The 12,044-nt window shown below is 39.2% G+C and overlaps 1 protein-coding gene across 2 annotated transcripts in view; it reads left to right on the forward strand.

Moving 5' to 3' along the window:
* The window catches only part of SLC9A7 (solute carrier family 9 member A7), a 78,714-nt gene that overhangs the window by 26,432 nt on the left and 40,238 nt on the right, over window positions 1-12,044 (forward strand). For both annotated transcript variants that reach the window (XM_075200081.1, XM_075200082.1), the window contains exons 2-3: window positions 4,038-4,237; window positions 6,271-6,348. In XM_075200081.1, the coding sequence (XP_075056182.1) occupies window positions 4,038-4,237; window positions 6,271-6,348 (278 nt within the window). The remainder of the gene's footprint in view (window positions 1-4,037; window positions 4,238-6,270; window positions 6,349-12,044) is intronic.

The following is a 12,044-nucleotide window of genomic DNA, read 5'->3' on the forward strand; positions in this document are numbered from 1 at the left end:
ACAGCATGACGATTCACTCAATTCATGTGTCCACACTATACACATTGTACACGATTTACCTTCAGATGTGTGCTCTTCATCTTTCATAACCATGGGCTGAAAAGATTGTGAATTTGATCTCTCTGTGATCTGTATGGAGATCTGCCTACACTGCTGGTCGTGAGTGCATACACTCTTCAGAATTTGTCCGACATCGTTCCTTCGTTTATAGAGATTTTAAGTTCGTTTATAAAATCAAATCAAATGATACGATGTGCTTTTGGAATGACAAAACGTGATCGTTGGAGCGTACACACTAATGTGATATCGGGCTGAACAGTTGTTTATTGTGTGATTGGCTCGATAATCGGGTGCAAAACCTGTAGCGTGTACCTAGCCTAGTCTTATTCACATAAAACCTGTTGAGCTCCACTATACAGTGTGTACAACTTTCAGCATATGTGTGTATGTCTGTCTCTGTTCACTAACGAGAGGCCATGTAACATAGGATTGGGAATCAGAGAAGGACCCTATTATTTTGTACACAAGGCACTATGGAATAAATAAATGTAAAAGCAACCTAGAACCTGGTATCTGGTTCTTTTTAAAACTGCTTAGAAATCCCATTTTACAGTGCGTATTTCATTACTGTAATTTATTACATTCCACATTCAGTTATAATATTATACTGCTTTGTTTCTGTCTCAAGGCAATAAATGTAACTCTTGTTGGTGTGTCGGAGCGCTTTCACTCCGTCTCCTTATGCGTTGCCATGGTTACCTGTATTCCCCGGTGGTCTAGGAGGAAACGGGAAGTGGGGCAGGACTCCAATGTCCGATTTGTGCTACTGCGCATGCCCAGACCTCTGAAACTGGCCTTTCGTGCCGCACTTCAATCTAGATAGTGAGGAAACAAGTCGTAGCAGAGTTAGCTGCATGGCCACCAATGTGTAAGTCCCTAAAAAGCCCTCAAAGAGTAACCGGAGGCTCCCTATAATAGACAGTCTTAGGGGTATATTTACTAAACTGCGGGTTTGAAAAAGTGGAAATGTTGCTTATAGAAACCAAACAGATTCTAGCTGTCTTTTTGTAGAATGTACTAAATAAATGATATCTAGAATCTGATTGGTTGCTATAGGCAACATCCCCACTTTTTCAAACCCGCAGTTTAGTTAATCTAGCCCTTAGTGTCTTGTGCCACCACAACATAAACTGCAACATAAACTGCATGGCTGTGCCGTGTATATAGCAAACCTGCCTGCATCATATCTAGATAAGACTGCATCTGCATACCAGCATATCTTACAATTGAGTACTGTATAGCTGTATTGCCTGATTGCTGCAACGGTTACTGCTGAATACTGCTGTACTACAAGCAACTGTGAGTAACTGCATTAATCTGTTATCATCTTTAAATAAAAAGCAACCTGTTTAAATTACAAAAGCGTTGTGGCTGAACATCCACAGTAATTCCGCTGAACACCTTTAGTAACATCAGAAGGTATAACAAACACTTTTGTATTGCAGTGAAAGCACTAATGGAAGCTAAACAAGGATAACCAGGTATAGAGTTGGCCTTGAAAAAGTATTCAGCCCTCAATAAATTATTTTATTGTCTGTAGTTGTAGCTTATGAATGTGAAATAGATTGAAGAAGCATTTCCTGGCACTGATCCACAAATTATGAAGAGTCATGTCTAATCAAAATATTCCAAACCCTTTCCACAAATGACAAAAAAAAATAAAAAAAATGGAAATGATTACACTGAAAACACATTCATGCACTTTCTAATTCATTGCAAGCTCAAATTTGCACAGGTGTAATATATTGCATAGGTAAGGTCAGGGTGAATGGTCCATTAAATGGTCTCTTAATAAAAAGTTTTATTTTTAAATGGCCTTTTGAGCTTTTTTGTAAACTGGCACTGTGTTGTCAACTCTGGAAAAATACCACTGAGTAAAGGGAACAAAAAAATAAATGAAATTACTACAGGACACAAACCTACACCAGGGTCACCTACCACTGGAAACACCTGGGGGACCAGTGTGAGGATTGGACTTTTCTCTGGAGAACTACAAGTGGGGCTTACTGCAGACCTGAGAAGGGAGGGCTTAAATCAGAAATACAACTTTTTTTTATAAGTTATTGAGCCATATGGTGTAGTAAAGTTACTCCTGATACTGCTTTAATATACTGATGTGGATGACCAAAGATATATTTGCAGCTGATACTGTTTTTTCTACTTATGGATTAGGTAATGAAATAATTTTTTGTACAACTTTGTTATTATTATTATTATTATTATTATTAATTTTTATTTATAGGGCGCCTCTAGGTGTCCGTAGCGCCGTACAGGGACAAATGAATTACAATACAAGGTGAGACAGCACAGTACAGTAAACAGTTAGCACAGTAACTCAGTAAGCTCAATGCATAGCTAGAGAGGACGGCGGAAGGGAGAGGGAAGATCCGCATACGACGGAGCCCAAGAGGGAGGGTGCGGAAGACAGGGAGACCCCAGATGGGGGGGGGGGGGGGATGGGAGCGAGAGGGGACGGGGGGGTGGAGGGTCCTCGAGGAGGAGGGCTAAGTAGCTGGAGAGCAGAGTTAGAAGTGGTAGAAACAGGAGGAGAAATGGCCCTGCTCAGAGGAGCGTACAGTCTAAGGGGAGGGGTGGACAGACAGAGAGACGCAGGGGAGAGAGCGAGAGTAGGGGGAACAGAGGTAGGGAAGGGGAATGAAGGGGGAGAGGCAGAAGATAAGGTAGGAAGTTAAGTGGGAGACTGAAAGGCTTTAAGAAAAAGGTGGGTTTTTAAAGCCCATTTGAAACTGGACAGATTAGGGGAAGTTCTGATGGAGGGAGCTTGTTCCAGTGGAGGGGGGCAGCGCGGGCGAAGTCTTGGATACGCGTGTGGGAGGAGGTTATAAGGGGGGAAGAGAGGCGACGGTCATAGGCAGAACGGAGAGGGCGGGATGGAGCGTGAATTGAGAGAAGGGTGGAGATGTAGGGTGCAGTGGAGTTGGCGAGGGCCTTAAATGTGAGTGTGAGGAGCTTAAACGGGATTCTGAAGGGGAATGGGAGCCAGTGAAGGGCTAGGTAGAGGGGGGGAGACAGAAGAGGAGCGGCAAGAAAGGAAAATAAGTCTAGCGGCAGTGTTAAGAACTGATCGAAGGAGAGCGAGATGAGAGTTGGGGGACAGGAGAGATAGAGGAGTTGTCGACAGTGATGGAGAGGTCAGAAGGGGTATGAGGGGGAGGAAAGACTATGAGCTCAGTTTTGGCGAGGTTAAGTTTGAGGAACCTAGAGGACATCCAGGAGGAGATGGGAGAGAGGCAGGCGGACACCCTAGAGAGGAGGGAGGGAGAGAGATCAGGAGAGGAGATATATAGTTGAGTGTCGTCGGCGTAGAGGTGGTAGTTGAGGCCGTAGGAGCTGATGAGTTCATCCAGGGAAGAGGTATAGAGAGAAGAGTACGGGTCCCAGAACAGAGCCCTGAGGGACCTTGACTGGAAAGGTGGACGAGGGGGGGGGGAGAGAGAGACCCAGAGGTGGTGACAGAGAAGGATCGGTCAGCAAGGAAAGAGGTGAACCAGGACAGGACTGGGCCAGAGAGGCCAAAGGTCTGGAGAGTGTGAAGGAGCAGGGGGTTATTACAATGATTGTGCTGTGTGTTATTCCTAAATTTATAATAACATTGTCCCTGCATATTGCAATTTATTTTGTTTGTTTAATATGTTTTAACAATGATTTAAATCCAGTGGTCAGCCAAAGTGTGTGTGTGTGTGTGTGTGTGTGTGTGTGTGTGTGTGTATATGTCAAAAATACACACAAAAATAAAAAATAAAAACACTTCAGCTTTTTTTTTTTTTTTTGTGTTTGTTTGTTTTTTGGGTTATTTTGACATGTTAAGAGATATGGCTAACTGGTATTAATGTGGGTAATTTATTAAATGTTTGTGATCTTTAACGATATTGTATGACTAGATTTAAAATGTATTACTTTAGCTTGTCAATGTTAAATCAGTGAGATTTTAACAGAACTCTGTTTTTGTATAATAGGGCTCATTGTTGGGGTGATATTGAGATATGGAAAAACTTCCTCCAGCACCTATAACAAAACAATTAGCTGCTCTCAAGAGCAGAGGGCCTTCACCACTCTGCTGGTCAACGTCAGTGGGAAGTTATTTGAATACACATTGAATGGTGAAATTAATCCTGAGAAGATTCATAATGTGGAGCAGAATGACATGCTGAGAAAAGTAAGTGAAAAACATTTTTTTTCTCCGAGAACCACTATTCCTGCTCTGTCTTTTGAGGCTACACATATATGCAGCAGTATTTAAGAGATGTCCACCCAAACTACAAACATATATTTCAAGCGGTAATTTAACATTGTATTGCCTGGGACGAGAAGAAAAACTTCCGCCCCCTTAGCTTTGTTATAACCAAATTAACCTAAAATATTCATAAACTACGGCCACCTTCAGCATTGCATCTTGAGATGCTCCAATTGTAGTGACCCCCCCCCTCTAATTAAGGGGGGGGGGGTCAATTATAAAATCCTTTTGGTTGCGTTTGACATCTAGCGCAGCGTAGTTATGACTGAGCAGAATCCAGAAATCCAGGTCAAGGGAATAGCAGACAAAACCCTCAAAAGACGCTCCAGATTCTTTGCCCCCACTCACATTACATTACTGTGCGCCACACTAAGATACTGCATTATGTCACTATTTCAGTGATAAACAGAATGCAATGAAATCCAAATCAAGGCAGTATATAGGAGATGCAGCTTTCAAAAGATGCTCCAAGTACACTGCCCCCCCCCCCCCCCTACTCACTTTTTTTAAAATTGAAATTTAGTATGAATTTTGAATTTGGTATGCTGCATTTTTAAGCCAATACATTGGGAATGTAACTTCAAAGGAGACACCACTGTTGTTTAAATCATCATATAATTCTGTTTGCCTTGCCCATGTTGGAGCATGATCTAGTGATCTGCTGCATATCGGGACCACATAAAGGAGTGGGACCCCCCTCCCCCACCCCCTTTTATTCTTTCATTAGCAAATATTGCTGTGTACCACACAGAAAATGATGATATGTGTAACTTGGCAATATAAACCACCTGAGCAAAATGTATTGACTCATATATCAAGGCAATATATAAGGCTCATCACTGGCAGATCTATGCTGCTTGACTCTAAATGTGACTTGTGCTTAATATGGATTATACATGGCTACAGGATATATCTGGCTTTGCACTTTCTGCCACAAAATTACATTATCTGCATTGATTATCTACACTGAGAAAAATTGCTTTGTTTGGAAAAGTGATTTTCTACTTTTGAGTTCATCTGTTATTGTCTGAGGCATTGTCAGGCTTCATTGCACATTTCTGAGTTGCCTTAGAGGCCAGCATCGAAATTGCCTGCCTTGCCCATGAGGCTTCAGTGCCGTGACCTAACATACACTATTGTGGAGGATGCTGTGTGCTCTACATATAAACTGGTTAGTACCAGAGTAATTATTTTATGGCAGTCAGTATAAGCTGTTTCCTTTGAACTGTATGTATAAACACTGTGCAGTAGGGTCTATACACAAGTATAATACCTGCCATGAATACAAATCACTTGCATAACAAGTCTATGTAGTATATAAGAAGTACGAATATTTAGTTATGTTCACTGAACACTGCTAGTATAAAGCAAAGCACTAAGACCTGTTTTTCTGTAGATTCATTAAGACCTAATATCAATCTGCCTCTCCAATACCATTGCAGTATGTCAGAATTTTTTATGTTTTAACAATAATCCTCATCTTTACACAGACTTTTTAATAAATTACATCCTATTTAATATAATGACAGCACATCTCCCTATTCTCTTAAAAGGTCACAAAACCAGTATGTACAATCTAATATCCTGTTTTATCTCTCTTCTGGGATTTGTAAAACCGTACGGTTTAGCTAGACAGACAAAAGATTGATGGATCGGAGATGGTGATTCAGCATACATGAGTATCTGTCTAGTTCACACACACAGTGGCAGCAATATGGTAAAGAACTACTATTAGTCTAACATTACTGAAAGCAGAACTTATTACACATTATAGAATTGATTATAATATCCACTTAAGGATTAGATTTTGCCTTCACATATGTAAGGTTCTCATTGTGTTAAAAGTACAAACCGGTTTGTTAACCAAACATACCTTTGTAACAGGAACCTAAAGTATCTATGCTGTGTGAATATTCTGCCCACGGCTTTCCTCTCACCCTGCACCCTTTCTGCAGGTAACCTTTGACCCAGAAGTCTTCTTCAACATTTTATTGCCACCTATTATTTTCCATGCTGGATACAGTTTAAAAAAGGTAAGTCAGAATAATTCACTAAGAATGTCTTTAGCAGTACTGAATTAAACATACACTGTGTAGCAAAGAAGGGACCATGTAATGGAACAAGGTGCAGTTATATTTTATACATGTGTATTTCTTCGCTTGTAAAGCTCTACCATGGAGGCTCAAGGCATTATCTGTTGGAGAAAACAAAGTTGATGAACCCCAGGCTATTGGAATGTTACTAATGCAAACTGCCATAAATACAGGCTCACTCAGCCCTCCAACCTTGGTGTGTGTGTGTTTACCTGTGACATAAGGTTTCCTTCTTGCTCATAGCACAGTGGTTGTTTCAGTTTCAGACATTCTCAGTGTCAGAACCTTGAACTTTATAATATCAAGCATTGTCTGGTGCCTTCATATGGTAGCCGAGCAGCTTATTGTAGGTTAGTTGGAGGCATGATCACAAAATTTTCAGCCACTCAATATAACCATTGTCACCAATCACCACTGATTAGCTAACCACCAATTGTTAGTAAAATAATTTCATGTGTTTTTTCACTGCTATGTTAATAAGAGGACACTGTAAGTGCTTGAAAGGCTTATCGCTAAGAAATGTGCTCGGGCAACTAATGGGTAAGTGGTCCCATAGGGGATGGTGTAGGATGATACATCGATATTATGATATAAACAACAAAAACAGAAACCTCTCTGCACACTACCTAAATGCCAGTATCATTAACCTATAAAACAAAAGGATAAATCATTGTAAACTAATTGCTTATCAGAAAACTAGAGGCCAATCTAACTATAAAACAACATTTATTACATTAATATTAAATAAGCCTAAAATGCTGTTAAATCCCCAAACTCAGCTGTATAAGTCAATTATGGAGCAGTAATATCATCAAATGCTGCTACTAAAACATGATTGTATCAAAAGGAGGCATGCAGAGATCAAATAAACTAACAACTAGTTGCTGCTCTGCTCCGTGGTCAGTGAATTACAGGCTGTCTCAATAACTAATTTGATTCTTGAATCAATTTTCCATCAGATAATGAGAATCAAAAGGAATGAGGAATTATCCAAATGAATCAACTCCTTGCGTAGATAGTAATTTATGTCATCGGAGTTATCTCTCTCTAGCTCAGCAAGCAATAAATTGATCCAAGTAGATAGAATGGTAGGAGCAAGCCGTCTGTGATCTTATAATATCCGTTCTCCTGAGATTATAGGAATGATGCAGACTTTGAAGAAAATCATATAGCATCCACAACCTCAAAAGAGGAATAATAGAAGCAGTGCATAAATCTGGAAATTTGCTGAGTTCTCAAGTACATCTGTGGAGTAAAGCAGTCACAACAGTACTGCAGACTTTTGCACAGACAGTAACAGTATAGATGATCAGTAACTTCTCCAGTGACATGTATGTACATGTTTGTATGATTCAAAGAGGACACATATGCTGAGAGTCCCTGGAGTAAAAACAAGTTGTCATTTGAAAAGACGGTGGAATGATTGTGCTGCTTGTTGCCTCGACTACTTATATTTTCCCAGATAAGGATGTTATTCCAGCCCCTCGGTCGTAATGGTTTCAGAACCCATTATTCTCATGGCTTCTATAATCCGAATAGGCCTTATCTACAGAGCTATACCCCAGGGGGAGCTCACTGATCTGAACTCAAATTCATACATAATACATGATTTTTCTTTGTTACGCTGTTCATAATATGAGATTCAAATCAAACATTTTTCTGTTCGGTATTTATTTCTTTTTATCAAACATGATAAAAGTGCTCTGAGTGTAGCACCATTCCATACAATAAGTTAATGTACATCTATAGTGCAACCTAAGACAAATTTGTAAACATTTGAGAGCAAATAAGTTGACTAAACTAACACTCACTGTGAAAATACTCCATCCTTAATAATTGCTGCTGTGCCAATAGCTTACCCTGACATTTCATAAACACTACCAGTGATATTGGTTAATCTCTGAATGTTTGAAATACATAGTAAAGTCTTGTGTGCTTAAAGCAATGGCTACAGAATGATTTTTGGAATACTTTCATATGTTCTGGAATGTCTGAGTGACTTCCGTCAGAGTAGGCCTCCAGATCCAGATTCACTTTCTTCTGGAGTGAGTGGAGCATTGTTCACGCAAATCAGTCCAGGGGCTAGATTTACTAAACTGCGAGTTTGAAAAAGTGGAGATGTTGCCTATGGCAACCAATCAGATTCTAGCTTTCATTTATTTCGTGCATTCTACAAAATGACAGCTAGAATCTGATTGAATGCTATAAGCAACATCTCCACTTTTTCAAACCCGCAGTTTAGTAAATATACCCCCAAACTTTGTCATGTCCTGGTTGCTGCTGCACGATTACGTGAATCACATTGTTATGCAGTGGGACGCAGAGTTGTGATGACACAAATGGCATCGTCATGGCCCCAGCACTTGTCCCTTGGACCTCACCTCCAAGAAGTAGACAAGTATGGTTTAATAAGTGTTTGCTCAGCGTGTTCTTGTGTAAACAACGTTGCAACAAATGTATTTTGGCTTCTTAAAGCTGCATTACAACCTGTTATCAATATGTTCCTTCTCCACCTGAGTGCTGCTTTATGCAGCCGCTTTTCTCAGGCTTCCATGGTCTGTCCAGAAACACCAGTATAAAACCTGGGGCGGGGTGAGCAGGAGAATCAATCTGAGCCTGCAACAGAGATTGCATATTCTGATTGGCCCTCACGCTCAGCCCCCCTTATCCTTAACCATTTTAAAATTGCCGTACGTAAATGTTCTGTCACTTAAGTGGTAATGCAGCTTTCAGTTTTATTATTAAAGTGACTTGGCACATGTCGTTTAATAATCAAAAGACCAGCACAGGAGAGATCTCTAGGTTGAGAACATGGAAACAAGGATCGCATCACTCTTCAAATGAAAGAAGGTGCCCCTAATTCCCACAACTCTGCTCAGATTGATCTGCATCACAAGCAACTACTTCACATTATTGCAGTGCTTAGGGATATAACATACAGCAAATCAAGTGAGTGAACAAAGGTGTGAGATGAGACCATATATCTCTGCCAGGAGGTCCACAATTCCCAGAAAGTACAAGGTGAATTGTGATCACCTGTTGGAAGAAATACAGTGACCTGTAGGATTACTTTACTCTTTTCTTTTTGGGTAAAGGGTGTACATCTCAGATTGAACCTAAAAAAGGAAGAAAATTAAAAATAGTTCTTTCTCTGAAGAGAAGAGATTTATACCAATGTCTCTGTGTATTCCCACTCACCTATTGTAAGGTGCAAACAAACCTTATATATGATAATGGTTTCTGTGGCCAATCCCAAAGGGTTGGTAAAGTGCTTCTCAAAGAGAAAATCTAGTGATCTCTGAAATAAGTAATTATATAAAGGACATTGCATGATGAATAAAAGGAACTTTTATGGTCTATAATTAACTGACATCCACCATTGGCAATAGTATTTAGAAGCAGTCTTTATGTTAAATATTCCACAATCCATGGTGCTGGTAAGGAGGTCCCCCCACCACCTCTTCTTCCCCTTCCCCTGTCCCGTTTCCTTTTTCCATCTCTTCAATTCCCTTTACACCCAATTACTGTTTACTATTTGAAAAATAGATAAGCATTTTTTTTTCTCAAGTGGCTACTCCATGTGTTGGATGACGTTTTGTCTATAATGACATTTTGTTTCTTAATATTTTTTAACTGGAGTAATGTTAACTATGTCTAGCTCTGTCATTTGCTGATCAATAATTAAATAAAGTCTTAACAATGAATATGTGATTAAAAGAGATGCACTCACCATTTGTAAATTGTCAGACAGCATTGTACAATGATTCTGTGTCTGTTGAGCAAGACATTTGCTGGGGTCCTTCTCATAAAGTCCCAGGATATCCAGGAACAGCATGTAGGCAAAAAAATAAGAAAGGGCGCTCACCAGACTATAGCTGGATACACACCTATGCAATCATAATTCAGATTCAATATCTCTACCAATTTCCAAGGCCCAATAAGCATGCCGATTGATGAGTACACAATTTACTTTCAGATCTGTTATTTTCATCTCTCATAATCATCTGCTGAAAAAACATCTTTCCATAGTTGATCGTGAATTTTAGGAATGCTATAAAACCAAATCAACAAATACTTTTTGGTGCGATAAAACATGATTGTGGAACCATACACACTCTTACAATCTCTTTAATTGTGTGATCTGCATGATAATTGTTTAGATGTGTACCCAGTTTTATAGATAAATTAGATCAACAACTTTATTAATATGACATATAGAAAATGTTTGGTGTTTCAGCCTCTAAAAGAAACCTTTATCGAGATCCAAAAGGAGGCATCATGCTAACACCCTTAAGTACCCCACACAAATATCAATTGGCCACTAAACCTCTTATACACAGTATCTGAAAGAACGATAATCACGTCTACTAGGAAAGTGCCCATCATGGGTTCCACTGAGGAATACCAAACCAGAAATGACTGTATATAAGTATTAAAAAAGTACTGAAAAGATTTACATCCTAAATGATGTCTCTTGTTTTACTGTACTATTTTACACCATGTTCTAATCGAAAAGACGTTTCGGATTGTTCACCTCTATACTTTTACAGAAGCTGCAGTGCTTCGGGCATAAAATATAAAATACTTGCTTGTTATGCAGCTCAATCTGCACATAGTTGTAGAAATGAGAGTAATTTGCTGTCATTTGAAGAGTGATTTCCAACCAAGAGATATCTCTGAGCAGTCACTAAGAATTTGCCTGATAACTGATCTGTAGGATCTGACTGCACTCATTGATTGAGATGTCTTTCAAGCGTACTGATCAGGATACGGAGTTCAGACTGATGTCCTTTAATGCCAGTGGCATGTTTCAGTGTAAAACTTTTATTTTCACTTACAGTATTTTAAGGGTGGATAAATGTGTGTACTGAGGATTTAAGGACTGGTGTACTAGTTGTCTTCCAGGTAAATAAAGGAATATAAAATAGTTGCAGACAGCATGGCCACCACTAGATGACACTGTCACCACATCTTAATTGCTATGATAATTGGGGCATATTGTGTTGCTTGTAAAGGTTTTCATCTTGTATGAGCTCCATTAGCATTAAAAGTTTGTTTCTACCTGTATATATGGCCTTAAATGTCAGAATCTTCCATGACAGCATTAGTATTTTTTTCTTTTATCAACTGCATTTCTATGTAAAATGAGAAGATACAATCTTCAAATTTGTTTAATTTGCATGTTTTGAACACCGCTTTAATGATACATCTGCCAAATCTAAAATAATTTTTGGTGGCCTAGGTACGTTTGGGTTTACCCTCTCCCACGCCTTACGTAGGGTCCATGGAATTGTACTGACACTTTTTATAACTATTTCACGCACAAAAATCACATTCTGTCTGGGCAGCTCCTCATGTCACAGTTTATTACATCTTACACCAACCGCTGCCTAGACAGAATTCTAAAGCCAGGTCTGATGTGTGAGTTGAACAGTAGAGTGTGTTACGTATGATTTTATTCATTTATATTTTTTTCTATATTTGTGATTATTAGACAATAACAAAATTCTAAAATGTGTTCTTAAAAATATGATTTGCTTTATTATAGCAACATTTCATGATGGTTTCCATTTAATAGAGCCAACTGAATTAAAATGGTCGTATATGTGAAACAATTTTATTCCTGTTTTGTTGTA

Source organism: Mixophyes fleayi, chromosome 2 (assembly GCF_038048845.1).
Source record: "Mixophyes fleayi isolate aMixFle1 chromosome 2, aMixFle1.hap1, whole genome shotgun sequence".
Classification (NCBI taxonomy): Eukaryota; Metazoa; Chordata; class Amphibia; order Anura; family Limnodynastidae; genus Mixophyes; species Mixophyes fleayi.